Source organism: Alexandromys fortis, unplaced genomic scaffold (assembly GCF_014885135.2).
Source record: "Alexandromys fortis isolate MF-2015 unplaced genomic scaffold, M_Fortis_MF-2015_v1.1 scaffold_90, whole genome shotgun sequence".
In the NCBI taxonomy this organism is placed as follows: Eukaryota; Metazoa; Chordata; class Mammalia; order Rodentia; family Cricetidae; genus Alexandromys; species Alexandromys fortis.
Genome location: NW_026067985.1, coordinates 990,353 through 1,013,997, shown reverse-complemented (window position 1 = coordinate 1,013,997; position 23,645 = coordinate 990,353). Strand labels below are relative to the sequence as shown.

At 49.5% G+C, this 23,645-nt stretch overlaps 1 protein-coding gene across 1 annotated transcript in view; it reads left to right on the top strand.

The window, feature by feature from the left end:
• Positions 1-7,333: 7,333 nt before the first annotated feature.
• The window catches only part of Tbx5 (T-box transcription factor 5), a 44,619-nt gene continuing 28,307 nt past the window's right edge, over positions 7,334-23,645 (top strand). Inside the window, exons 1-6 of the mRNA XM_050159043.1 lie at positions 7,334-7,510; positions 9,276-9,370; positions 11,350-11,469; positions 12,273-12,420; positions 15,499-15,651; positions 23,392-23,483. Coding sequence (XP_050015000.1) covers positions 7,364-7,510; positions 9,276-9,370; positions 11,350-11,469; positions 12,273-12,420; positions 15,499-15,651; positions 23,392-23,483 — 755 coding nt within the window. The 5' untranslated portion in view covers positions 7,334-7,363. The remainder of the gene's footprint in view (positions 7,511-9,275; positions 9,371-11,349; positions 11,470-12,272; positions 12,421-15,498; positions 15,652-23,391; positions 23,484-23,645) is intronic.

Genomic DNA, 23,645 nt, shown 5'->3' with positions numbered 1-23,645 from the left:
TTTTGCCTCTTCGTGCACTGGGTTTGGAAGTACCTCACCGAGCTGGTATTCAGAAGTAACCCTTCCCAATTCCTCCTTTGTTTCCCTGGCCCTGGGTGAGGCATTGCCTCCCCTCCCCCTTAAGTACAACCCTTTACGAAACTGGGGATGGATTCTCTCTGATGGGGACTCTTCGGGCAGGCTGGCTGGAAAAGGCCCCCAGAGGCTGCCAACTTCGGAGGTATAGCTTCGTCTCTGGTTTTGACTCTGGCCCTTTGAGTAAGCGCAACACGTGTGGATTTAATTTTCCTTTCTTTCTTGCTTTCTCCCCCCCCCCAAAGGAAACAAGAAAAATAGTCTCTCGTGTCGACAGCGCGACACTGTTCCTTCTGCCAAAGAAAATTTGTCTTTTTCCAGAGCCCCAGAGAACAGTGCAGTCCCAAGTTTCCATGGCACCCTTCAGTCGGGGTGTATGTGTGGGTCCAGACAGGTTCCTCTCCCCTCGCGGGGAACCCCAGACCTAGAATTATTAGCCTAAGTCTCTGGCAACAAGGTCACCACACACACACACATTTTGGAGCTGCTGATGGCGTAGATGCGGTGTCTACACCCACCGGACTTTCTTCGACTTCTGGGTTGCAGATAGAATTAGAATTCCCCGGCTTCTGCGCAGCCGACAAAGTCTCCGGGTCAGCTCAGCTCAGACCCCTCACCCTTAGCAACTGGCGACCACTCGTATTAGAGGGGACGTGGATAGCAGCTCCTTTGCAAGCAAACTTTGCTGTTCACCATAAGCAGCCTTGAGAGAGTGACTCCTCTAGTACTTGGTTGTCTAGAGAAGCATTCCCATTTCTGATCTCGTAATCCTTGATTTGAAAAACAAAACAACCCATCCACGCACATGAAACTAGAATGATAATCTTGTAACTGGTGGACTATTAGTAGGGCATAGCAAATATTGAATAATAATAAACACAGCCAAGGCTCTTCCCCAAAGGCCCAAAGTTGGGAAGCTGGGAGCTGAACAAAACATTGGTAAGATGGCTCCTGAGGTCCTGGAAAAAAAAATTATAATAAATCAGATTTCACTAGGCAAGAGGGAAAGTGACCCCCTGAGGGGGAAGAAAACCTTCCCACCCTCCCCAGAAGTCTTCCTTTTGCGATCTAAGTTGGCCAAAGTTTAGTTTTCTCATTATTTCTATTGTCGTTTGAATTCTTATTAACTTTCCCAGGCCTGCATGCCCTCCTCTCTACTTTCTGACCCCAGCGGGAACCCAAATGAGGCAGGGACCGGGCGGGCGGGTGGGAAGGGACACTGGACTGAGTGCGTTCCTGTGTTCTTCTGAAATTTGGGTGTGACTTACTTTAAAATGGAAGGGGGAATGTGAGTAGCCACAATAATAAGAGCAATGGCTCCGTTTGTTTTGTTTTGCTTTTAGTAGGATCCTGGGTCTTCCTATCTCTCAAGGTATTAAAAAAAAATCAAGGTGCAATTTTTGCAAAGAGAAGGAAGTACATGCGGAAGAAAGGCCCGCCCGGGAGCAGACCTAGAGAAGCGCTGTTCTTGCAAAGAAAGGAGGGGACAAGGGAGGGAGGTGTGCTGCGGCCCTGTCTCACCGAAGAGAAAGAGGAGAAAGGGACGAGCCTCTGAGGTTCAGTTTAGGGGCTGTAGTGTTTTTCTGTGACGGTTGCTTTCTGCAGAGGGAGCAGCGGGCGAGTCTGAGGCTGGGCTGGTGGAACCCTTGAAGGTTGGTCCAGGTAGTTATACCCGAAATTGCCGAGCAAAGGGGGAAGTGAAAGGAACTCGGCCCACTTGCCGTGCGCCCTCGGTCGGGGTTTCTCACCCGCCTTGGTCTTACAAGTCCCCCTATTCGGATGGGGGGCAAGGATTCCGGGTTGCGTTTCTTTGGCATCTGGGAGAAATCTCAGATTTGGGGTCAGAGTCATTCGCTTGGGAAACGAAAGCAAAGCTGATGCAGCAGGCCCGGTGGCCTGGACTCTTGGGAAGGAAGGGCAGCGACACGTCCTAAGGCCGCAGCCCGCTGTCCCCTGGGGCCTGACCTTGGCTCTGCAGCTGCTGGGCCGCCCGAGTCACTGCTGCTTCAGTCCCCAGCGGACCGCGACTGAAACCGGGTCATGCTTCTGGGAATCCTAAGGTTTCGGGGAGCACAAAAATCTCTGAATAGATTCACGAATCTAAGGTCCTGTTCAGATAAAAAAATGTGGCTCCCCTGGGGCTGCTCGCTTAGGGGTGGAGTGGGGAACTTACCCTCCGGAAGGCCTGGCGCTCGCTGGCTCCGTGTAGGGCAGGCCTAACTTATTGCTGGGCGCCGCCGGGTTGGGGGAAAGTCTAGGCGGTTGGTTTCGCAACTCAAAACGGAATGGGTTTTCAAATGTACGCAGACGCTTACGCAGACGCACCCGACCGCTTAGAAATTATACCCATTGATCCAACTAGAAATAATTGCCGATTTCCACAAAACAGAATAGAGAGCGTCGCCCCTCTGCAGGACCCGGCGGTGATTTTTTTTTCTCCTGACAGTGCACCCCTCTCCACCCCTGCTTCCACCCCGCCCCATCACACACACGCACCCCGCCCCCGTCTGGTCACTCTGGGACCGGTCGCATCCCAGGACCTCACTGAAGGAGCGGCATCCCGAATGGCATTTCTCTCTACAAGGAACTTTGAGAGCCCCTAGTAATTATTTCAGTGCAGGAGTGGACCTGCGCATGAGCTATGGCACCCCAAATGTAACCAGCTAAAACGGCCTCCTCATCAGAAAAAATAAAATTGTGTAAGTAAGAAATCTTTGCCTTTTGCAATGAACTCTGGGCAACACTGGTTTTCCCTACAAATGGAGACTGAAGTGGGCCCCCATCTCACTTCTCTTGCCCTCTCTGAGAGAATCGCTCTTGATTCTTCTGGTGCCTCCTGTTCATCACCCCCACTTTCCCAGAGGGCTCTGGGTGTGTTTATTTATTTCTTTATTTCCCCAAGGGTCCAGGCATCCTGGACTTGTGTCTTACAGCAGACCTTGATAGGCGAAGATGGAGAGAGAGAACTCAACCTCCCACCACTGCCCCCCAGTCAAGCGTGACAAGGCGCGGGCTGGTTGCGTGACTTGTGACGTCTCCAAGCCCTATAGGAGCAGCGGCTGGTGAGATAGTCGCTATCGCCCGGTTGCCTCTTTATTTTATTGGGGTATGCCTGGCAATAAACAGTAATATTTAATTTGTCGGAGACCACAAACCTACTACAGCAGACTGGGAGGTACTTGCTTCTCTTGACAGACCTTGGAAGAAGTCTTCGCTTTAAAGGAGGTCTTTGGAGGGTATGTCCTCTCAAAACTCCTTGTGAACTGCTTTACCTCAGTGAGCCTGTCTTGACTTCTGGCCTGAAAGAAGAGGTGAGTCTTGTGAGGGAAAATTTGGGGAGAGGGTTGTAGATATTTACAACCGGTCTTTATTTTACCCCCCCGAAACCCCCAGCTTCCCACCCTACCTAGGCCTGGCTGAACCCCCTCCTTACTTCAATTGAGAGGCATCTCGCCCTTTGATCACTTGCAAGAATGGATCTCTTCTGCCAGGTTTTAAGAAAAATATTCAAAACAACACCGTGTGGTGGCTGGCTCCGTGCACCATCTAAGCTCAACGAAGGAAGTGTATCTGGCTGGATTGTTGCTTGGGGAAGCCCAGATTTTCCCTCTCGGGAAGGGCCCGCTGATTATTTATGGGGATTAATTTTATCCTCAAATCTCTGCAAATGTAAAGGGATTGGAGAGGTCTGTCTGGATTTCCCCTTCCCACCACCAGAGAGGCAGGCTCTTGTCCCGAGGTCAGGTTGGCTTTCTGTGCCCCGCTCGAAGTTGAGGTTGACTGGGTTCAAACCCCAAGGCCTCTGTGCGGACTTTTCGAAGAAGAGTGAACATGTTTGCACAAATAAATAGCTGGCCTCGGCCAAGATGGCTTGAAGACAGACCTGGAAGGTAGAGGGCGGGGTTTCTCCCTAGTTGGCCCACTTTTGCAACTGAAAAGTCCACTGGAGAAATCGTGCAGGGGCGGCCTACAATTTTGCCGCCACAGAGGCTATGTTGTTGCTGGAGGGCATTTTTTTTCCCTCTCTCTCTTTCCAACCCTTGGCTCTAAGGGTGTAGTCTCTAATTAGAGTCCCAGAAAAGAAACGTGCTGAGGGGGTATAAGGAGGCTGGAGTGGGAAACAGAATGGGATCGTTGGCGTTTGTTTCAAGCACCGCTCTACCGCTGTCTCAGTCTGGTTCCGCTCACACCAGAACCCACTACCAGTTTCTCCTATAGACTTGCTTTCTGCTTTCCTTCACCCTCTGGACAGCAGCCTTCAGAGAGACAGAGGGCGGGCTGAGGAGTGCTCGGAGCTGAAACCCCCCAGCCGGTCCTCAGTGACTGATTATTTTAATAAAACTGGGCACTGCCCTGTGTGCACCCCAGTGTGTGCGTGTGTGGAGGAGTGCACGCACAATGGTTTCTTGGCATCTTCGGTCTTGGTCCCCCTTCCCAAGGTACCTTCTTCCCCAAGTCCTAGAGAACTGGGGGGGGGGGGCATGCGATGAGTCTGGGGTGGAGAAGAGTTGTCAAGTCAAGGCAGCTAGTCCTGGCTCTGCATGGGGCCAGGCAGGGTCACACCATTCTCTGTCTGAGGTCAGCACTGGAGACAGAAATCGGGCGAGGCTGAAGAGGCCCTTGGGTGTGTGCACACGCCTAATAATCCAGTCTTGGTTCTCTGCATGACCAGGCCTTTGAAATTGCTGGGGTTGCCTGAGAGAAGCTGGTCAGCTCTGTCCTGACTCCTGTAGCTCTTCTTCCTTGCTTCCTCCCTTCCTGCGTCCTCCCTCTCTCCATCCTCCCTTCCCTCCTTCTTTCTCTTTCTCTCTTTCTCTTTCTTTCTTTCTTTCTTTCTTTCTTTCTTTCTTTCTTTCTTTCTTTCTTTCTTTCTTTCTTTCTTCCTAGCAGCCACTGGCTCAGCGCAGCCAGATGAGATGAAGGAAGGAGGATGGAAAGGGAGTGGAGGTGGGGTATCACCAGGTCTAGAGTTGACAGTCCCACAGTGATTCAAGTGTGTGTATGTGTGTGTAGGGGGGGGGTTATCTAGTGAAAAAGTGGAAAAGGTAGAGGGAGGGAGGGAGAAAGTTGGAGAAGCAGTTCTTATACTTTGTGAGCATCCTGGCATCCCAGCTGAGTTAGATTGTCTAAGGGAGGGAGGGAGGAAGGGAGAGAACAGGGAGGGAAGGAGGGAGGGAGGGAGGGAGAGAGAGAGAGAGAGAGAGAGAGAGAGAGAGAGAGAGAGAGAGAGACTCTCATACCTCAAATTCTGGAACTTTAACCCCGGAAAGCGTCTCTCTGAAAGCAGCTGGCCGAGTCCCAAGACTCTCCCAGGTCCCCCAACTCCCCAACTTTTCTTCTCTGGAGGTGCAATGGCAGAGCAGGGCACTGCGGCTGTATGGTACGGTGCCCCGGACCTGCTGTTTAGTTTCGCGTACTTCTGAGCCCTTCTGTAGCCTGACAACTTAAAAGTATTTAGGGCTAACAAGCAGCCAGCAAGCTGTGGAGGAGGTGTGCGCTGGAGGTGGGCAGTCGCTGGGAGGTTCCCGTAGTGGGTACTTCGTAGCAACAGTAGCAGCAGCAGCACAAACTCCAGAGTCACCATGCCTGCACCCCCACCTGGCCTCCGGCTTTCCTGCTAAGAGGAAGAGGGGTGGTGGTGAATGCTGCCGGCTGCACAGAGCGAGGTAACGGTACAAACAGATGGCCGGGCGGGAGCAGGCGGCAACAGTCGGCCGGCCGGGGAAGCGGAGAATGGCGGACTCCAGCCTGTCTCCCATTCTGCGGAGTCTGGCTTGCAGAGATTTTATCCGGGCCTGGACCTTTCAAGGCGAGAAGGAGCCGGGAGGCTGCCGAGGCTGGGGGAGCAGCGCTGAGGCTTGCAAGGCACACGGCCTGGTTCTGTCAAACCACATCTTGCTCGCCTCCGCCAGCCCCCCAGCTTCCCGGAATCCTGGCAATGGTTAGGGTGGGTTTCTCCCGGCGATGGCGGGCCGTAAATGCGAGAGTGCGTGGGGCGCCAGCCCTGTTTTCCTTTGTTATGAGAAGACTATGGGGCTCCCGTGGAAGTCTCCCCCAACTCCTGAGGCCAGAGGAAGAAAGCTGTCAGAGAATTGGGCCTCAGAAGCTGTCCGTGACCCCATTTCTGTCTCAGGCCACTACAACCCAGGTTGGGATCCAGTCTTTTTGCCTAAGAAGCTGCTAAAAGTGTGTGTGTGTGTGTGTGTGTGTGTGTGTGTGTAGGGGGGCACCTCTTTCATGAAGTCTTCTGGTGTTTTGAGGTGGAGGCGGTGGTAGAAATCCTTCTTTGAGGAAGGAGGCTGATCGAAGAACTTCAACTGCTTCGTCTTTATTCGTTGAAGCCCGGGACTGCCCTAATAACCGCCTGGGTCCCTGGCAACCCATTCAATGCTTGCTGCCCAGGATTCATCGAGGAGTGATTTTAGACTATCCTGGGAGCCAGCCCTGCAGTTTGAGTGAGCCAGTCCTGATTGAAGCTCAGAGAAGTTCCCTTTAGCCTGCTCACTCCACAAAACGCCTCCCCGCCCCTGTTCGCTAGCGGAGGATACAGCCCACCGGCTTGCAGTTTGCTGCGGAGAGCCAGCAGCAGAATCGCTGGCCTCTCTCAGACTTACCTCCTGTTGTCTCTCCCGTCTTCGTTGAGGCTACTTTTAATTTAAAAAAAAAATAAGATTACTTGAAGTTTGGGAGAGGGGAAGATTAAATTTTAAGTGTTGTTTCAAGTAAGGCCTGTATAGCAAGAGGTCCGCTATTCTGTCTCTTCCTGGTGCTTCGCTTCAGGCCATTTCTCCCCCCTGTGTTTTTTATTTTTGCAAGACGCGGGTCATTCTTCGCCTTTTGCCTATTGTGGGAAAATAATGTTTCTTAGGAGGTTTCATTTAAAAACAAAATGCTGGCATGGCCTCCTGAATTTGACAAAGACCATTTCTCAAAGGGGTGCTGGGTTTTTGTTTTCTGTTTTGTTTTGGGTTCCTACCCGATGGCTTCCAAAAATACCGACACCTTATCTTTATTGGCTCTTCCAGGAGTTCAGACAAATTTGACGGACAGCTCTCTTATCGCCCAGAGCCTGAGCAGGGGGCCTTGCCGCCTCCTCCCTGTCTTAAAGGGGGTATTTCGCAAGCAGTGGTGCGTGGTCGGAAAGTGAAATAATAAAAAGACTTTCCACAGCCTCCTTCAGCTGGGAGTGGAGGATCAAACTGCTGTCCCCGATGTCCCTACACACTCTCCAACTCTGTCTCTTGTCCTCAGAATAGAACCTCGCGCGGGCTCAGGACCCGGGCGCACCATGGCGGATGCAGATGAGGGTTTTGGCCTCGCGCACACGCCTCTGGAGCCTGACTCCAAAGACAGGTCCTGTGATTCAAAACCCGAGAGCGCTCTGGGGGCTCCCAGCAAGTCTCCATCATCCCCGCAGGCCGCCTTCACCCAGCAGGTAAGAAAAGCTGGCCCAGCGCTCAGACCGAGGCCTGAGCCCGGCTCCCAGCCAGCGGTAACTCCCCGCCTCTTTACTGGCTAGTCTCATCCAATCTCCCCCAATTCCACTCTATTCCAATCCACTTTATCGAGGCGTTTATCTTTATGGCCTGCGTATTTTAGAAACCTATTTACATTATTGGAGAGCTCTCAATTATCTGACTATTTGGGGTCAGCTAACAATGGCCCAGATAATTCTCTCCCAGCTGCCCCGGGTATGCCTTATTAAGGGTCGGGTCAGCGGCCGCTTCAGACCGGCATGAGCGATGGCTTGACCCCCCTTAGATCTTTCTTAGCCTTCGCCTCCACCCGCCTGCTCTGTGCAGCCCGCCTTGCCTCTCACGCAATACCATTTATCTTGCTCCCGGGGCCTGGAGGAGAGCTCACGGAGGCTGGGCCTAGGGTACCCAGGGCCCCGAGCTCCACCTGGCTGGAAGCTGGATTCGCACCCTGTGCCCTGCACCCTGAAACACCCAGCGTTTTGGGTGCTTCAGGTGGACTTGAAAACTAGTGTCACCAGGCACTGAGCAGGGAGACTTGAGGGGGAGATGGATTTGATGAAATCCTTCCTGGGGAGTTCGATTCCCAGGCTCTCTCCTTCGTTTCCAGAATCAATCTCTCTCTCTCTCTCTCTCTCTCTCTCTCTCTCTCTCTCTCTCTCTCTCTCTCTGTGGTTGTGTGTGGGTGTGTGTGTGATGGTGGTGGTGGTGATGATGGTGGTAGTGATGGTGGTGTGCGTGCGTGTGTGTGTGTGTGTGTGTGTGTTAATAAAAGCAGATATGCCAAAGATTAGTTGGGGAAAAATTTTACAGATTTTTTTAAAAATGAAAAACAAGTCTACTTTTTAGCGGACTAATAACTGTTTCAAAATGAAGATTTTTGTCTGAATGCTTTGGTATTGGTTTTTAAAAATAACTTCCAGTTGGAAGGGAAAATGTTAAGAGGCTCTGGGCTGCCCCAAGACAAAGGCTGGACGGGGGGTGGGGGTGGGGGGGTGGTGAGGGCCTGGAAGGACTGCTAATATAGACACTGAGAACTAATTTTTCTTTTTTGCTGCTGGGGGTCGGAAAGAAACGTTTTAAAACTGTCAGTTTCCACATAGTACCGCACATGTGCTAGAATCTCGGCACTAGGGAGGACAAGGCAAAAGGACTGCCAAGAGTCTGATACATGTGCTGGGTAGTGAATTCCAGGCCTGCCCGGGTTGCAGACTGAGACCTTGTCTCATGTAATAACAATAATGAATAAGATCGGGAAATTCTTGTATGTTTATAGTCACACCCAGTGATGATAATTGGCTGTAATGTATTTGCATAGCTGTATGTTTTGCATCTGGGTGACTATACAAGAATATCCTGGTGGGTTTTTCTAGATTGACACCTTCCAAGCCATATCCCAGCTACAAATGGATCAAAATTAGCTGGCCTGGTCCTCTCCGGAGGAGCGCAGTGGTGGGAGAGATGATTCCCAGGCCTCAGGCTGGTGGAAGAGACAGCAGGTACCTTGAGAGGAGAGGTTGCTGGAAGCAGGCTCAAACCTGCTTTGTGAATTCTAGGCCTATGCCTTAGGTTACCCTAGAGTTTCCATCAGAACCCCCTTTCTTTGAACTTGCAGGATTGGGGTGGGGATAACAGAGAAGCAGCCTCGGCACACAGGAACCGGTTGGGAAGGGAAAAGATTGCCCGCTAACGCTTCTCACTGACAAGTTTCTCTCTGTCTCTCAGGGCATGGAAGGGATCAAGGTGTTTCTTCATGAAAGAGAATTGTGGCTGAAGTTCCATGAAGTGGGCACAGAGATGATCATCACAAAGGCGGGGAGGTGAGCCGGCTCCTGGCACAGAAGCCATTGGAGGGGAGACAATGGGGAGACTAGGCAGAGAGAGAAATAGAACAGAGACAATATTTACAACCAGAGCTCATTCTGGTTAAAGAGTCCTCAGCAGGCTGGGGGACCTATCCCAAAGTCTTACTTACCTCTGAGTGAGATTAAAGTGAACAGGGGCCTAAACAGCTATCTAAACAGGTTATCATGGGGGGGGGAGGAGAGAAAGAGAGAGAGAGAGAGAGAGAGAGAGAGAGAGAGAGAGAGAGAGAGAGAGAGAGAGAGAATGGAGGTGGAGAAGGATTTGGACTTGATCCTTTGCCCCCACCTCTATTCCCACAATCTCTGACCTTGGAATAATTCCAGGGTCCCACCCGACAATCGCCAACCCCTGAAACTGTTGAATGTATTCGCTACCTCTTTCATTGTTTATAGAAAGCGGGCGAAGCCTTTGAAAGCGAGCGGAGGGCTCCTCCGAGCTCTGTACACAGACACGGATAAACACAGCCGATCAGCCATTGCGCAGGGACTAAAATTGCTCTACAAGGCTGGCCGGAGTTTCAACTAGAAAGGCTAGGCCTGGGGGGAAGGGTGGCAGAGCGGATGCAAGCTCTGGGTCTCCGAGTGTCCTCGAATGCGTTTGTGTTTCCCGGCCTGGGAAAGCTACCCTATGCTTCCTAACCGGCCGAGCCCACATAGGTCCCCATCATCTAAGAGCATCTAAGAGGAAATTGGCTAGAGCCAGCGTGTGAAGAGACGGAGGCCAGGCCAGTAGGCCCAAGATGCCGGGTGTGTAAAGGCAAAGGGTGGAGTTGATTTTTTTTAGATTCCGCGGGTTCTCTAGCCCAAGCCGCCCTCAATAAACTGACAACGGTGACGTTTATTATTTCTTGAAATTAAACAATGTCGGCTCCCCCGCTCAGCCCAAGGCCCTAGTGAACTAGAAGGAGGTGGGTCTGTTTATATCAGACATCTGAGGTCCCCTTTCCCATCCTACTCAGGAAGGAAAGTCCCAGCCGGCTGCTTTTTTCCCCCTCGCTGGAGCCTAGAGGATTTAACTATAAAAGGCTTGCAAAATCAGTCTCTGGTGACTCTGCCTGCCGGGCAGGCGCTCTTGCTAGGGCAGATAAACACGAAGAGGTCCGGGCTCCCGGCCTGTGACGAGAGGCCTTCTCACCGCTCTTCTCACGCCGCGCTCCAATTTAGGTCCAACGACTTGTCCCGACGCGCAAAACCAGTCGGATGCCCTGCTTTCTGAGGCGCTGTGCCTCACCAGACCTTAAGGAAAAATTTCTAGGGGGCCGAGGCATGGAGTGCCAGGAATCCGAGTTCTGCATCAGTTTGGTGCCGTTAGCTTTCTAGTACAGGCTTTGGCTTTCTCTAAAGCCGAATCTGGAAGGGGGTGGAATTTCTTTCCCTAGTGCCTGGGAGTTTAAGCTCCCCAGGGAAACCTGCCAAGCTCCGTGGAGAAGTTACAGATCATTTATGAGTAACCGCACGCTGGCGATGCGATGCGGGGCTGGAAACTAACCCGGCGAACTTGGGAACCTCTTGGCAGTCACAGTAAACCTGCACCTTCAAGGGCAGAGGACAAAAGTTAGTATCTAAGGTGATGTGTCCCCGGGGTGCCGCGTTGGTTGGCGGCCACAGGACCAAAGTGAGAAGGCCGCTAGCTTTGTTGGAATGACCGGCTTCCTCACCCTGATTTCAGGTTCCGCACTGAGTCTCTAAACATAGAAGTCTGTAAGCATTGCTCTCAGGGCCCTAGTTTCTTCCTAGGTGCCTGCAACCGCTGCTGCTGCCTTCCCTCTAACTTCAGGGGAAACCCGGGGTGGATCTCACCGGGGATGGAGTGGGGCCAGTGCTCGTTATTTCTCCAGGAACTGCTACAATATCAGAAAGGGCTTTTCTGAGTGTTGGCATTAACTCCCCCTCCCCGCTTTCTCTCTGTGTGTTCCTCTCTCTCTCTCTCCCAGGCGGATGTTTCCTAGTTACAAAGTGAAGGTGACTGGCCTTAATCCCAAAACGAAGTACATTCTTCTCATGGATATTGTTCCCGCGGACGACCACAGATATAAATTTGCAGATAATAAATGGTAGGCGCCGGAGTTCCAGAGGGCAGGAGAGCTGGGAGGGAAGTGCAATGTCTATTCCACCCCCAGCAACTGAACCAGTAAACTCGTTAGTACTTTCATTTAGCTTCCACTAAGGCTCAAGACCTGTGTACCTATTCTATTGCACAGAAAGGGGCTGCGGCAACTAGCTCCCATTTCATAGGCCTGAAAACTAAGGCTGCCAGGAAGGGAGGGGACCCTGTGTACTTCTAACTCCACAAGGGCTACACATTTTTTTATTATTTTATTTTATTTTTGTTAAAAGGGTATTGTTACCAAGTACTGGATATATTTCTGCAGGGCACAAAACCATTTACAGTTTTTTTTTTATGAGTTACCTGCTTTGAACATGACTCTTTTTTTTTTTTTTAAATGAAACTGCAAAACTGGCCCATGGCTTTACTGGTAAAGCAGCCAGGAGAGGAGAAGCCATTGCTGGGCTCCACAGCACTGTTGAGGAGTTGAGGCAGAGGCTGGAGGAGGAGGGCTCCTTTGAAAGCAGTTAGGGAGTTTTCAAGAATTTTGCATGTGCAGATCTTCAGCTCTCACCAATAATTTGTGTGTAGCAGAGGCCTTGAGGCCCCACACACTCCTGCAGCTGGGCTGGGGAAGGAACTGAAGGTTGGGGACGAAGAAAGAATGAGCGTGGGGTTCTCTGGAGCAGTGGAGGCTGTAACCCGCTGAAGGAGACCAGCTTGTACCCAGACCAGTCCGGCAGCAGCCTTCCTCAGGCCAGCTGCCTCTGGACCACAGAAAGCCCAGCAGCTCTCACTTCCTTCACCCAGGTCCGTAACCGGCAAAGCGGAACCTGCCATGCCCGGCCGCCTCTATGTGCACCCGGACTCCCCGGCAACTGGAGCACACTGGATGCGGCAACTTGTCTCCTTCCAGAAACTGAAGCTCACCAACAACCACCTGGACCCCTTTGGGCATGTAAGTACCCTGATCCCCATCAGTGTGTGAAACAACCCCCCACCCACTCACCTTCATCCCATTTTCTCACTTCTCCCTGGGACTATCTTTTTAATCTAAATGTCTCCTTTTATCTATCTATCTATCTATCTATCTATCTATCTATCTATCTATCTATCTCCATTCATTCATTTGTTTATTTATTTATTTTGGTTATGCTTCCCCACTTCCCTAGTTCTCTCCCAAAGATTCCATTCACATAGCCTCAAGCTGTCCCTCAACTATTTGGGACCCTCTTCCAGGGTAGGATTATCAGTAAGAGCAGCCACACCCAACCCTTCCTCTACCTTTCTGACCTGGACTTTTTTTTTGTCCCATCTTCCTGCCTCCTGTTCTCAGCTTCCCCCTTTCTCACATTCTCAATTCACTGGTACCTCTGTCTTCTTCTTCCCCTAGTTCTTCTATCTTCACCACTCCTTAACGGAGGGGGACAATCCCAGTGGTCTATCCTAGCATCTGCTTTCTTCTTCCCTGGGTGGCTGTCAAGGGGGCTTCAGACATCCTATTTCTAAGCCCTGATTTGTAATTGAACTTTCTCAATGCAAAGGGAAAGTATCCTGCCCCTTCTTTTACAGGTGGCAAGTGAACCCTGGTGCCAGCGCCTGCTTTAAGCTTGGTGTTCTTGGGCAGATCCATTTTATTTTATCTTACTATCCAGTCTCCTTTCTCCTTTTCATGGTTAGAGCAGAAACCTAAACCTGGGATCTCTTTAACTCTGAGAGGGAGGCTTGGGGAATCCTCCCAACTACCTGGGGTACAGTGAGTGTGCAGAGCAAGTGTTCATAGTGAATGTGTGTAATAAGTGTTTATGGCTCCTCTCCTTAGTGATCATTGCCTTCAGTGGGTTCCCAGCCCAGCCTCACCCTTATTTATCCAAACAAACAAAAACCCCACAGGTTTTTGGGAGAAATAGTCCCAAATCTCTCAATTGCTTTGGCTTTGAATTCTGCATTTAGAGCCCATTGCTAGGTGATTCAAACATGCTCATTTTTGGAAAGCTGTTGCTCAAAGTTGTTTTTGCAAAGGGAAGTGGGGGGTTCATATAGTTTTTTGGGGGTCAGAGGATTCACCGAGAGGGGCACATAGTCTCCAGTTTAAGGAAATGAGGGCCTGGATAAGAGGGACTTGGGTCTAAGTTCAAATGTTGAATTTGCTCTTTCTGGGTGACAGTGACAGAGGCCACCTGGGACCTCGGTGGCAGGATGGTCCACTGAGGGGTTCTCTCTATGGGAGAGAAGTCTGGGTTGTGGCTCCAGTTGCACAGATGGCCCAGGGTTGTCCAGGTGCAGGATTAGAAAGTTTGGGGTGTTCCCGTGGTTACTAAGCATGTGCATTAAGGTTCTTCCTGCCTCCTCATGAGTGCTGGGACCCTCAAGTGGGGGCTTCTGTGAAACTGTCACATTGTCATTTTAGCTCTAAACTGCCCTTCTGTTTTTCTGGCAGTGCTTTTTGGGGTCACTGTGGAGTAGACATCCAGGAGAGGTCCTTAGCCCCATCAACAAATGCAGGCCACTTAGTGGTTTTTGTTTTGTTTTGTTTTAGTTCCTTCTCAACAACCTAAGGAAAAAGAGAGACATACTCAACCCCAACTTTGAATCTAGAGTCATCCTGATGGAATTAGGGGCCATTAGATCACCCTCTTTCTGAAGTCTCCACACTGTCCCCAGCTGTCAAAGCAATTTGGTTAAGCCGAGAGGATGGCTGTGCTGGCCCAGGGGCTGTGGCAGTCAATCTGGGGCCCCAGTGCAGTCTCTCTGTCGCCACACTGCCTGTGTCAGCCAGCGTCACTATAAGCTTGTGTGTGTGTGTGTGTGTGTGTGATTAGAGGTAGACACCCCCCAGTCAGGAACCAAGGGGTCGCATCTCAAGGACTTCCTCCGGGGAATCTGCAAGCCAGAGACACCAAGTGGAATCCTGCCTCTGTTGAGGATTGGGATCCTGTGGGGGAAAGCAGACCAGGTTTGGGGAATGAGTAAATGTGGCCTGTTGCATTAGAGAAGTTTTGGTGACTTTTAAACAGTCACACACACACACACACACACACACACACACACACACACACACACACCAGCATCGAAATATGGGCATCGTCTGGACAGCAAACCTGGTTTTATTACTCTGAATGCTTATGCAGTTGTCTGGACTCCAGCTAGAGCTGCAACCAGGCTCCTCCTCCATCTCTGTCTCCTGACAATACTAACGTGGTTGTAGCAATAGCCACAACAGCAGGGTAAGCCCCACTCAGGGTACCCCAAGAACGGAGAAGGACACAACCTCCTTTCTAGCAGACTTCTGTCTTTGAGTCCCATATGTTAGAGAAAAGAAACCTCCAGATCAACCCTCAATGGGGTTGACAGTGGGGGGGGGGAGCACTTCCTCCCCACCTCACTGTTTTAGGAAGTCAGACTCAGCTCTCCCCCACCAACAGCAGTCTCTCTCTCTCTCTCTCTCTCTCTCTCTCTCTCTCTCTCTCTCTCTCTCTCTTCCCTCCTTTTCAAAACAAAGGGCCTAGGTTTGAGGTCTGTCTGTCTGGGGTTTCCTCAGTCCTTAGTCTTCCTCAGAAGGACTTTGAGGAGGGGTGTGTGCCATGACTACTTGTATGTATGGACATACATTCTTCCTGTACCTCCCCGGGCCCCATTGCTGTCCGGCTTTCCCAACCCCCACTGGTTCCCGCCTCCAGACTTGCCAGGCTCCCTGTTGGGGGCGGGAAGTGCCCTTATACACAGAGTTAATTTATTAAGCAAACTTTATTAAGAATTCTGATTTACTGCCTTGTGTGCTTTGGGTAGGTTCCTGGAATATTACCTTGACTTGCTCATGTGGAAATTGTCATTTTTGAAATGTTTCTTTTAAACGAAATCACTGGCCCCTTTTCAAAACAGAAGAAAAAAAGGCTAATTTTTTTTTTCTTCCCGGAGAGCCTATATAATAAAGCTAATTGGCAGTACGGATGGGGGAGGAGCGAGGATCTAGCTGGAAACAAAGGGAGTTTTGATTTTGTTTCTTCTGACAATCTCATTTTCTGTTATTTTTTAGATTATCCTGAACTCCATGCACAAATACCAGCCCCGATTACACATCGTGAAAGCAGACGAAAATAATGGATTTGGTTCAAAGAATACTGCGTTCTGCACCCACGTCTTTCCGGAGACCGCGTTTATCGCCGTGACTTCGTACCAGAATCACAAGGTAAGCCCCACTCTCTGGGAGCCTGCAGCGGCAGATGCCTGCTGGTTTACATGGACGCATGCGCTAGGTTCTGGGTTTTTCGCCGGAATGCTGTCCTTTAAAAACTGAGGGTGGGTCCGCAGTCCCGCAGACTCAACTTCTAGTCTCCTTCGCGGGCCTGGGCAGGGGTTGAGTTGGGTTTGTTTGCATTATATTCATGGCGGGGGAGGATCTCTCTCATCTACCCTTTTCTAGTTAGAACCAAATTTGTTATTCACTTAACAATTGGTGCAAGCCTGCCGATAGGGTAGGGAGAAAGGGTGCTAGAATTCTTGGCTAATGCTACCCTTGGAGAGGATAGCCTTTTCTGTTGAGACCAGTGTCCTGGGTTTTTAAAAAAGAGGTCCCGCAAGAGGCAATGGGGCAGATAGCATAGCCGATGCTAAGGAGTATGTGCGTGGGGGCGGGTGAGCTCAGTGAGGGCTGACCCCCTGTCGTGGACCCTGCCCCACCCCCTCAATCTGGGTGAAGTTAGCTATAGGTTGCCAGGCTGGCAGGGCAGGGCATGGAAGGGTCATAGGCAGGTTTAGTTCCGGGTCATGCAGTGGAGATCATTCGGGTGCTGGCTGGATGGTAGATAAAGCAACCAATCCTGTTACAGCCTACTGTGGGTAGTCTCTGAATTCCGACTGTGAATGGCCAGACTGTGATGGATGGATGATCCCTTCCAGATCTAGGGAGAGTTCCCCTTCCTTGCCCCAGAAGAAACCCCTGCCCCCTCCCCAACACAATTAACTTTTTAAAAGGGAAAGAACAGAGCTGACCCCAGCAAGGGCGAAATGGTAAGGTCAGCTGAGTCATTTTTCTGACCATTGTGTGTGAGTTTTGAGCACAGTTTAATGAACTCTGGTCTAAATGGCTCAGATTCTCCAGTGTGGGTCTCCAGCCACACGTTTGGGTGTGTGTTTGATGACTGCACAGTAACCCCACTCACAGGAGCGGCTTCCTATCTCAGTTGGGTGTGGCACTCTGGTTGAACTACACAGGAAAGCCTTTTTAGCCAGGTGGAGAGATTTGGGACACACAGAAGAGGGTAGATGAGTTTCTGCCTCCCCCCATCTTCCACAGAATCTTCCCCATTTCTTACCTGTTGTCCCAGAGTTGTGACCAGAGTCCCAGAGTTGTTCATTTCCCACGTGAAGAGCCCTAGGTGATGCACTTCCCAGTCAAGTTCAAGACCCTAGGAAACTTTCCTCAGGTCCATATGCAACCATGGTTCCTTACAATCTGTGGACAGCGTCTCTAGCTCTATTGTCCCAGCTGGAATAGGTGTTGAGAAGACTGAGGGCATGGGTAAACCAGCTGAGAGGTTAACACCACGTGGATTAAGGGGTGGACCCGAGGACAGGGGAGGGGCAGAGTGCTCAGATTCAAAGGCGGGATCTAACTCAGTCTCCCATCTGTAAAATGGGATCACGACAGCATCCACCTCATGAGGTTCTCGTGAGGATTACAGAAGATAATCACAAAATAAACCCGGGGAGTGGCGTAGGCTTCATGACAAGGCAATGGTGTGGCTCTGGCCCCTGGTCAGTTAGTTTACGGATCAGCTCTGTTCAAATTTTTTTTTTTATTTTTTGGTGGTGGTGGTGGTGGTGGTGGGATTCTTTGCCTGCTCACTGTCACTCTTTGGTTGTATTAAAATAAGAATGAATGACATTTTAAAATTAGGTCTATTATGGTTAAAAAAAAGAACTACGAATGTCAATGTTTGTGAACTCCTTGGTTCATTGTCAATCACGAACTGGCTTGTTTTGTTTAGGATGAAAGAGTCTGGGGGGGAATATTCTGGATGAGTGGACAGCCAGGAATATCTGAGGAAAGCAAGCCACTGTTTGGGGAGGGGTTCAAAGAACTCAGAGCCCCCAGGATGCTTTCTCCAGAGAGCCAGGTAGGGATGAGTACTGAGCCGGGCTCCTGTCGTAGGCGATAAGGCATACACACCCTTTCAGCACAGGACTCTCAGTGGCGACTGTATTTCCTCAGCCCAGCTGTGATCCTAAGCTGGATTCAGGAGTTATTTCCCCAGATGTTTGGCAGGCTGAAAAAAAAAAGATATTTAAAACCTCAACTCCTCCCCAGCTACGATGGACGTTCACTCCGGGAAACACATTTTGTTCGGGTTTTCACAGCGGTTGTCAGCAACTCCCAGCACACTGCCTAGAAATGTGTAGGTGTTAAACACCAGTCACTCGGGCATTCCATTTCCCACGGCTCTTGCTACAATGGCCATGCGTGTATGCAAGCATGCATGTCCCCCCATGTTAACTGACTTTTCCATTCCGAGGTGCCTTGCTCCAGCTTGAGCCCTTGTGTATGGAGTCCATATTTATGAGGTACTAGCTTTCTGGTCGGTACCAGGAAATGAAGCCCCTAATAGAGAGACATAATTAAGATTTTTTTGGCTCTCGTAAGTTGTTTTTTTTTCCCCAAAAGCAAGAATTTGCAACAATTATTTTCATTAATTTTTACAACCGCTGTCTCACCAGTTGGAGCCAGCAATTATATTTGCCCCCCTTCCACTCTCTCCCTCCCCGGATATCCGGTTTTATGCTGATTTGAGAAGGGAGCGCCTTTGTATGGTAAATAGAAGTAGGTTTCCCAGGAGCTTTTGGTAGATGCGGGGCTTCCAGGTGTGCGGATTTGGGGGCTCCTAAGCTGACGTGCTGTCTGCAGTTTATAGACTGGTTTATAATGTATGAGGCCGTGTGCAAAATAGGATGTGTTTTCCCGCACAGCCTGTCTAGAAGGATTTCTCAAGGATGATTCTCTGCATGTGTGTACATGTGTGTGTGTTGTATATGCATGTGGTGTATATGTGTGTGTTCATATATGTGTATGTGTGTTTGCCTGTGGTATGCATATATGTGTGTATATGTGCACATGTATGTGGACATGTGCCTTGGGGTGTGTGTGTGTGTGCACTCTGTACACAAGTGGAGGTCAGATGACAACTTGAGAGGATCAATTCTCTCCTTCTCTCCTCTCAGTCCTAGGGATAGAGCTCAGGCTGCCAGGCTTGGGGACCTTTACCAGCTAAACCTCCTCAGGGGCACCACCTTCTCATTGAGACAGAGTCTTTCACTGAAGCCAGGACTTCCCAATTGGCCAGCCTGGCTAGCTAGTGAGTTCCTGGGGATCCTGCTGTCTCTATATCCCGAGAGTCTGTGCTAGAGGCAAGCTACACCTGACCCATCACCCCAGCCCTCCCTAGCAGTGCCTAGATCTTGGAGGTGTCTATGTCCATTAAAGAAGGGAGGCTGGGATGTGGTGCAACTCTGAGCCCTGGACCAGTGTGTGCCAGGCCCTGGATTCTATTCCCAGCACCGCCTAAAAGTAGATACATTTAAAATCAATTATTTATTTATTTATTATGTATACAATATTCTGTCTGCGTGTATGCCTGCAGGCCAGAAGAGGGCAACTACAGATGGTTGTGAGCCACCATGTGGTTGCTGGGATTTGAACTCAGGACCTCTGGAAGAGCAGGCAATGCTCTTAACCACTGAGCCATCTCTCCAGCCCCCTAAAATCAATACATTTAAGTGTATCTGTAACTATTTTTTTTTTTACCCTATGCAACAAGGTTTTGTTTCCTTTTTTGAAACAGAGTCACAGTAAGGGGTTTCAAATTCATGACTCTCCTGCTTCAGTCTTGTGCATGGTGGGATTGCAGGTGTGAGCCATCATGCCTGGCTGGTGTCCTCGTTTTGTAAAAATTAAGAAATAGTGAAATTGCAAGAGACTTGAAGTGTCATAGAAGAGTCAATGTGAGCAAAAAAGCATTGTGTGGTGTGTGTGTGTGTTTGTTTTGGCCATTTTTTATTTTATTTTTTAAATGAGTGTTTGAGTGTTTTGTCTGCATGTATGTCTGTGCGTATGTGTGTGTGTCTGGTGCTCACAGGAGCCAGAATAAGGCATCAGATTTACCGGAAGTGGAGTTTCAGTCACTTGTGAGCCACCATATGCATGCTGAGAGTCAAACATGGGTCTTGTAGAAGAGCAGTCTGGACTGGGCTCTGATTTTGCCTGGGTTCCCAGTTCATTTGTGCTCAGTGTTGCATTGACTGGAAGGGCTCAGCCGCAGGGGCTGCATGGGAGGCGGGGACACAGCTGAGGATTGTTCCATCCTGTTAAAGTGGTCTAGTTATTGCTATTTTGTTTGTTTGTAATAGAGTCTCATGCAATTCAGGCTGATTTTCAACTCGGTATGTAGTCAATGACCTTGAATTTGTAATCCTCCTGCCTCCATTGCCTGAGTGCTGTGATCACAGATGCCTGACGTGGTGCTTCATTTACGCTTCTGCAGTTGGACCCAGGACTTTCTCTATGCCAGGCAGGCAACTAAGCTCCATGCCCCGTCCAAATTATATTATTATTATTATTATGATGATGATGTCTTGCTTATGTAGCCTAGACTAGCCCCCAAAATCTTGATCCTCCTGCCTCAGCCTTCAGAATGTTGAGATTACAAGTATGTGCCAGATTACATGGCTTTGGTTTTCAGTTAATTCTTTGCAAATTCATTTTAAAAAAATAATCCGTCCTTCGTTGGATTGTACATTTTGACAAACTCTCAGAAGGACAGGCAGACCTCAGAATTCAGAAGCTCACGTTTCAAAGATAGTTTCTTGAAATGGCACTGCCGGGTCCAGACAAAATCAGAAAGTGACAAGCGTGGCCACGCAGGCCTGTGATGCCAGCACCCAGGAGGCTGAGGCAGGAGGATCAAAAGTTAGAAGCTATAATCCAGGAGAATCCAGGCATGACAGAGCCTTTTGGTAATCAGCAAAAAGATGTCAAACTCTGTTGACGCCCACAGGAATTTCTGAGACCAAAGCCTGCTGTCTGGCTTTAAAGATACAATTGTTGCCATTAGAGAAGGTTCTAGGACAATCTGGTCCTGAACTAAAACTCGCTCATGGAAAACTAGAGAGTTCATGGATCAGATTGAGCCGTTCTCTGTGTCTCATCTTCTCACGGAAAACTAGAGAGTTCATGGATCAGACTGATCTCTGTCTCATCTTATCCAAACTCCGAGAACGATCTCATCGGCCCAACAGTACACACTCTTCAGAAAACAAACCTTGCTTCTCAACTTGACAGCCTGAGTTCCATCCCTGGGACCCACATGGGTGGAAGGTGAAAACTGACTCTCCCAAATTACCCAATGCAGCAACCCCCACACACACTTAAATAATTTTCTGATAAATTTAATAACTTGTCTTAGGGCCAGTGAGATGGTTTAGTTTGCGATACACCTGCTGAGCAAGCCTGAAGACCTGAGTTCAATTCCTAGAGCCTCTGTAAAGGCAGAAAGAAACCTGGCTCCGTGAAACTGTCCTGTGGCCTCCATATATACTGTAGCACACACACACAGACGCCCTTACACAGGCAGTAACAACAGTAATAATAAATAGGGGCTGAGATGATGGCCCGGTTGTTAAGAACACATACTGCTCTTGCAGAGGACTTGAGTTTGACTGCCAGTGCCCACATTAGGTGGCTCACAACTATCCAGGACTTTAGTTTTAGGGGATCCAGTGTTCTCTTCCGGCCTCTGCAGGCACCTTACGCAGGTGCAGAAATACATCATTTAAAATAAGGCAAATCTTTTTTAAAAATAATGGTTGATTTTAATTTTGGGGCGGGGGCTTTTCGAGACAGGGTTTCTATGTAGCTTTGGAACCTGTCCTAAAACTCACTCTGTAGACCAGGCTGGCCTTGAACTCACAGAGATCCACCTGCTTCTGCCTCCTGAGTGCTGGGATTGAAGGTATGCACCACCGTTGCCCAGCTGATTTTAAAATATTGTATAAATACACTTATTTCCTCCCTTGGTTTTGGTTTTGTTGCGGTGTATGTGTGTGTGGTTATTCAAGATGGAGTTTCTCTGTGTAGCCTTGACTGTGGGCCAGGCTGGTCGCTAACTCACAGAGATCCGCCTGCCTCTGCTTCCTGAGTGCTGGGATTAAGGGTGTGCACCACCATGTCCACTCCTTGGTTTTTTACTTAACTATGTCCGTTTCTGCAGCTTCTTTGCTCCCCACTCCAATTGATGCAATCCATGAACTCTCTAGTTTTCTGTGAGCGAGTTTTACTTCAGGACCAGCTTGTCCTAGAACCTTCTCTAATGGCATCAATTGTCTCCTTAAAGCCAGAAGGCAGGCTTTGATCTCAGAACTTCCTATGGATATCAAAAGAGAGAGTTTGTCATCTTTTCTTTATTGAATTCCAAGAGATTCTGCTGCTCTTGGATTCTCCTTTGTTGTATAAAGTCATTAACAGTATTTCCAAGTAAAATAGTTTTGAATAGAAAGGGAGTTGATTTAAATAAAAATAGTAGCTGGGTGTGGGGGCTCATATCTGTTCCCCTATAATCCTAGCACCTAGAATTACCTCATAGAGACCCTGTCTCAGAAAAACAAAAGTAAATTAAAAAAAAAATCTTAAAATTGAGCTGGCCTGGCAGATAAAGTACTCGCTACACAAACCTGAGGTCTGGAATTCAGATCACCTAGCAACCACACAAATGCTGAGATGGTACAACGGGGCGCCTATAGTCATGTTACTCAGGAAGTGGAGACAATTGGATAGCTAGGCTAGTTGGATCTGTATGCTCTGGATTTATGGGAGAGATCCCGCCACAGCATATACGGTGGAGGAAAACCCAGGAAGAAGTCTAGTGTCAACTTTGGGTCTTCACATGCGTGCTCCTAAACACATGAACATTCATGTACACAGACATGTATACACACATACATGTAAACAAAGCAAAACAGAACCCCAATTTATGCAAAGCAGTGTACAGATGCTCTCAGATGTGACAGTGGTCCTGAAGGGGAACCCTGGGCCGCTGATGGCAGCCACAGTGCCCTGGTCTCTGTCATGGGATTCTTTGTGTGGCAGCTAAACTCACACACAACGTTTAGGAAACGCTTGTAGCAAATTCCATATGGGTGCAGTCTGCCACCTGGATCCACTATTACATCGACGCTAATATAATACGTGTTGATGGCTTAAATTAAAGAGTTGGGCCCTGAACCAAAGTGTGAAAAAACACACAGCTCTGCTTCGGGGTTGTGACACAGATTTTAAAGACAAAGTCCCCACCTCCTTGCCTAGAAAACCATAGAGAGTCAGAGCCACAGGATAGCTCCCCTCTGCGGGAGCCTCAGACCTTGGTGTTTATTGTACTGGGTAGCGTTTTACACCTGGGGTCTGCAAAATGCTGAAATGGGGCATGACCGGACCTTTGAAAGCAATGATCAAGATGTGTTTTCTGCGACAGGGAGATTACCACATTGTGTGGGAAATGCAGTCACCACGTCAACACTCACGGCTGTCTAAGGAAGAGGAGCCAAATGTTGAGGCTTCCTTTCTCTTTGAAATGCAAAATGCTCCACACACATGGGCACGTATGTGTGCTCGTGCACGCGCGCGCACAGACACACACACACGATGCAGAATATGACTCCAATTAATGAATAAACCAAATCCAGGTTTTCCCCTTAACAACCTTCTGGCCTAGGACATTTTCAAAGCCTCCACTCTATCGTGGAGTCCCGTCACTGTGACGGGCTGTTTTGTGTCCTCTGGGCTGTCCGGAGCCTCTTTTCCCACATTTGTTATGCACTCTTGTCCCAAGGTCCTCTTGTGGTAATCAAGTGTGAACCAACTTGTTCTCCCTCCTCCTCTCAGATTACACAGCTGAAGATTGAGAACAACCCCTTCGCCAAAGGCTTTCGGGGCAGCGATGACATGGAACTGCACAGGATGTCTCGGATGCAAAGGTAAGAAATCGGGGCACAATGCACCCCACAGATCCTCCCAGCAACATTTATGCCATCCAATGGAGAAAGACGTCTCTCATTCTCTTCTCTCTGTCTCTGTCTCTGTCTCTGTCTCCCTCCCTCCCTCCCTCCCTCCCTCCCTCTCTCTCTCTCTCTCTCTCT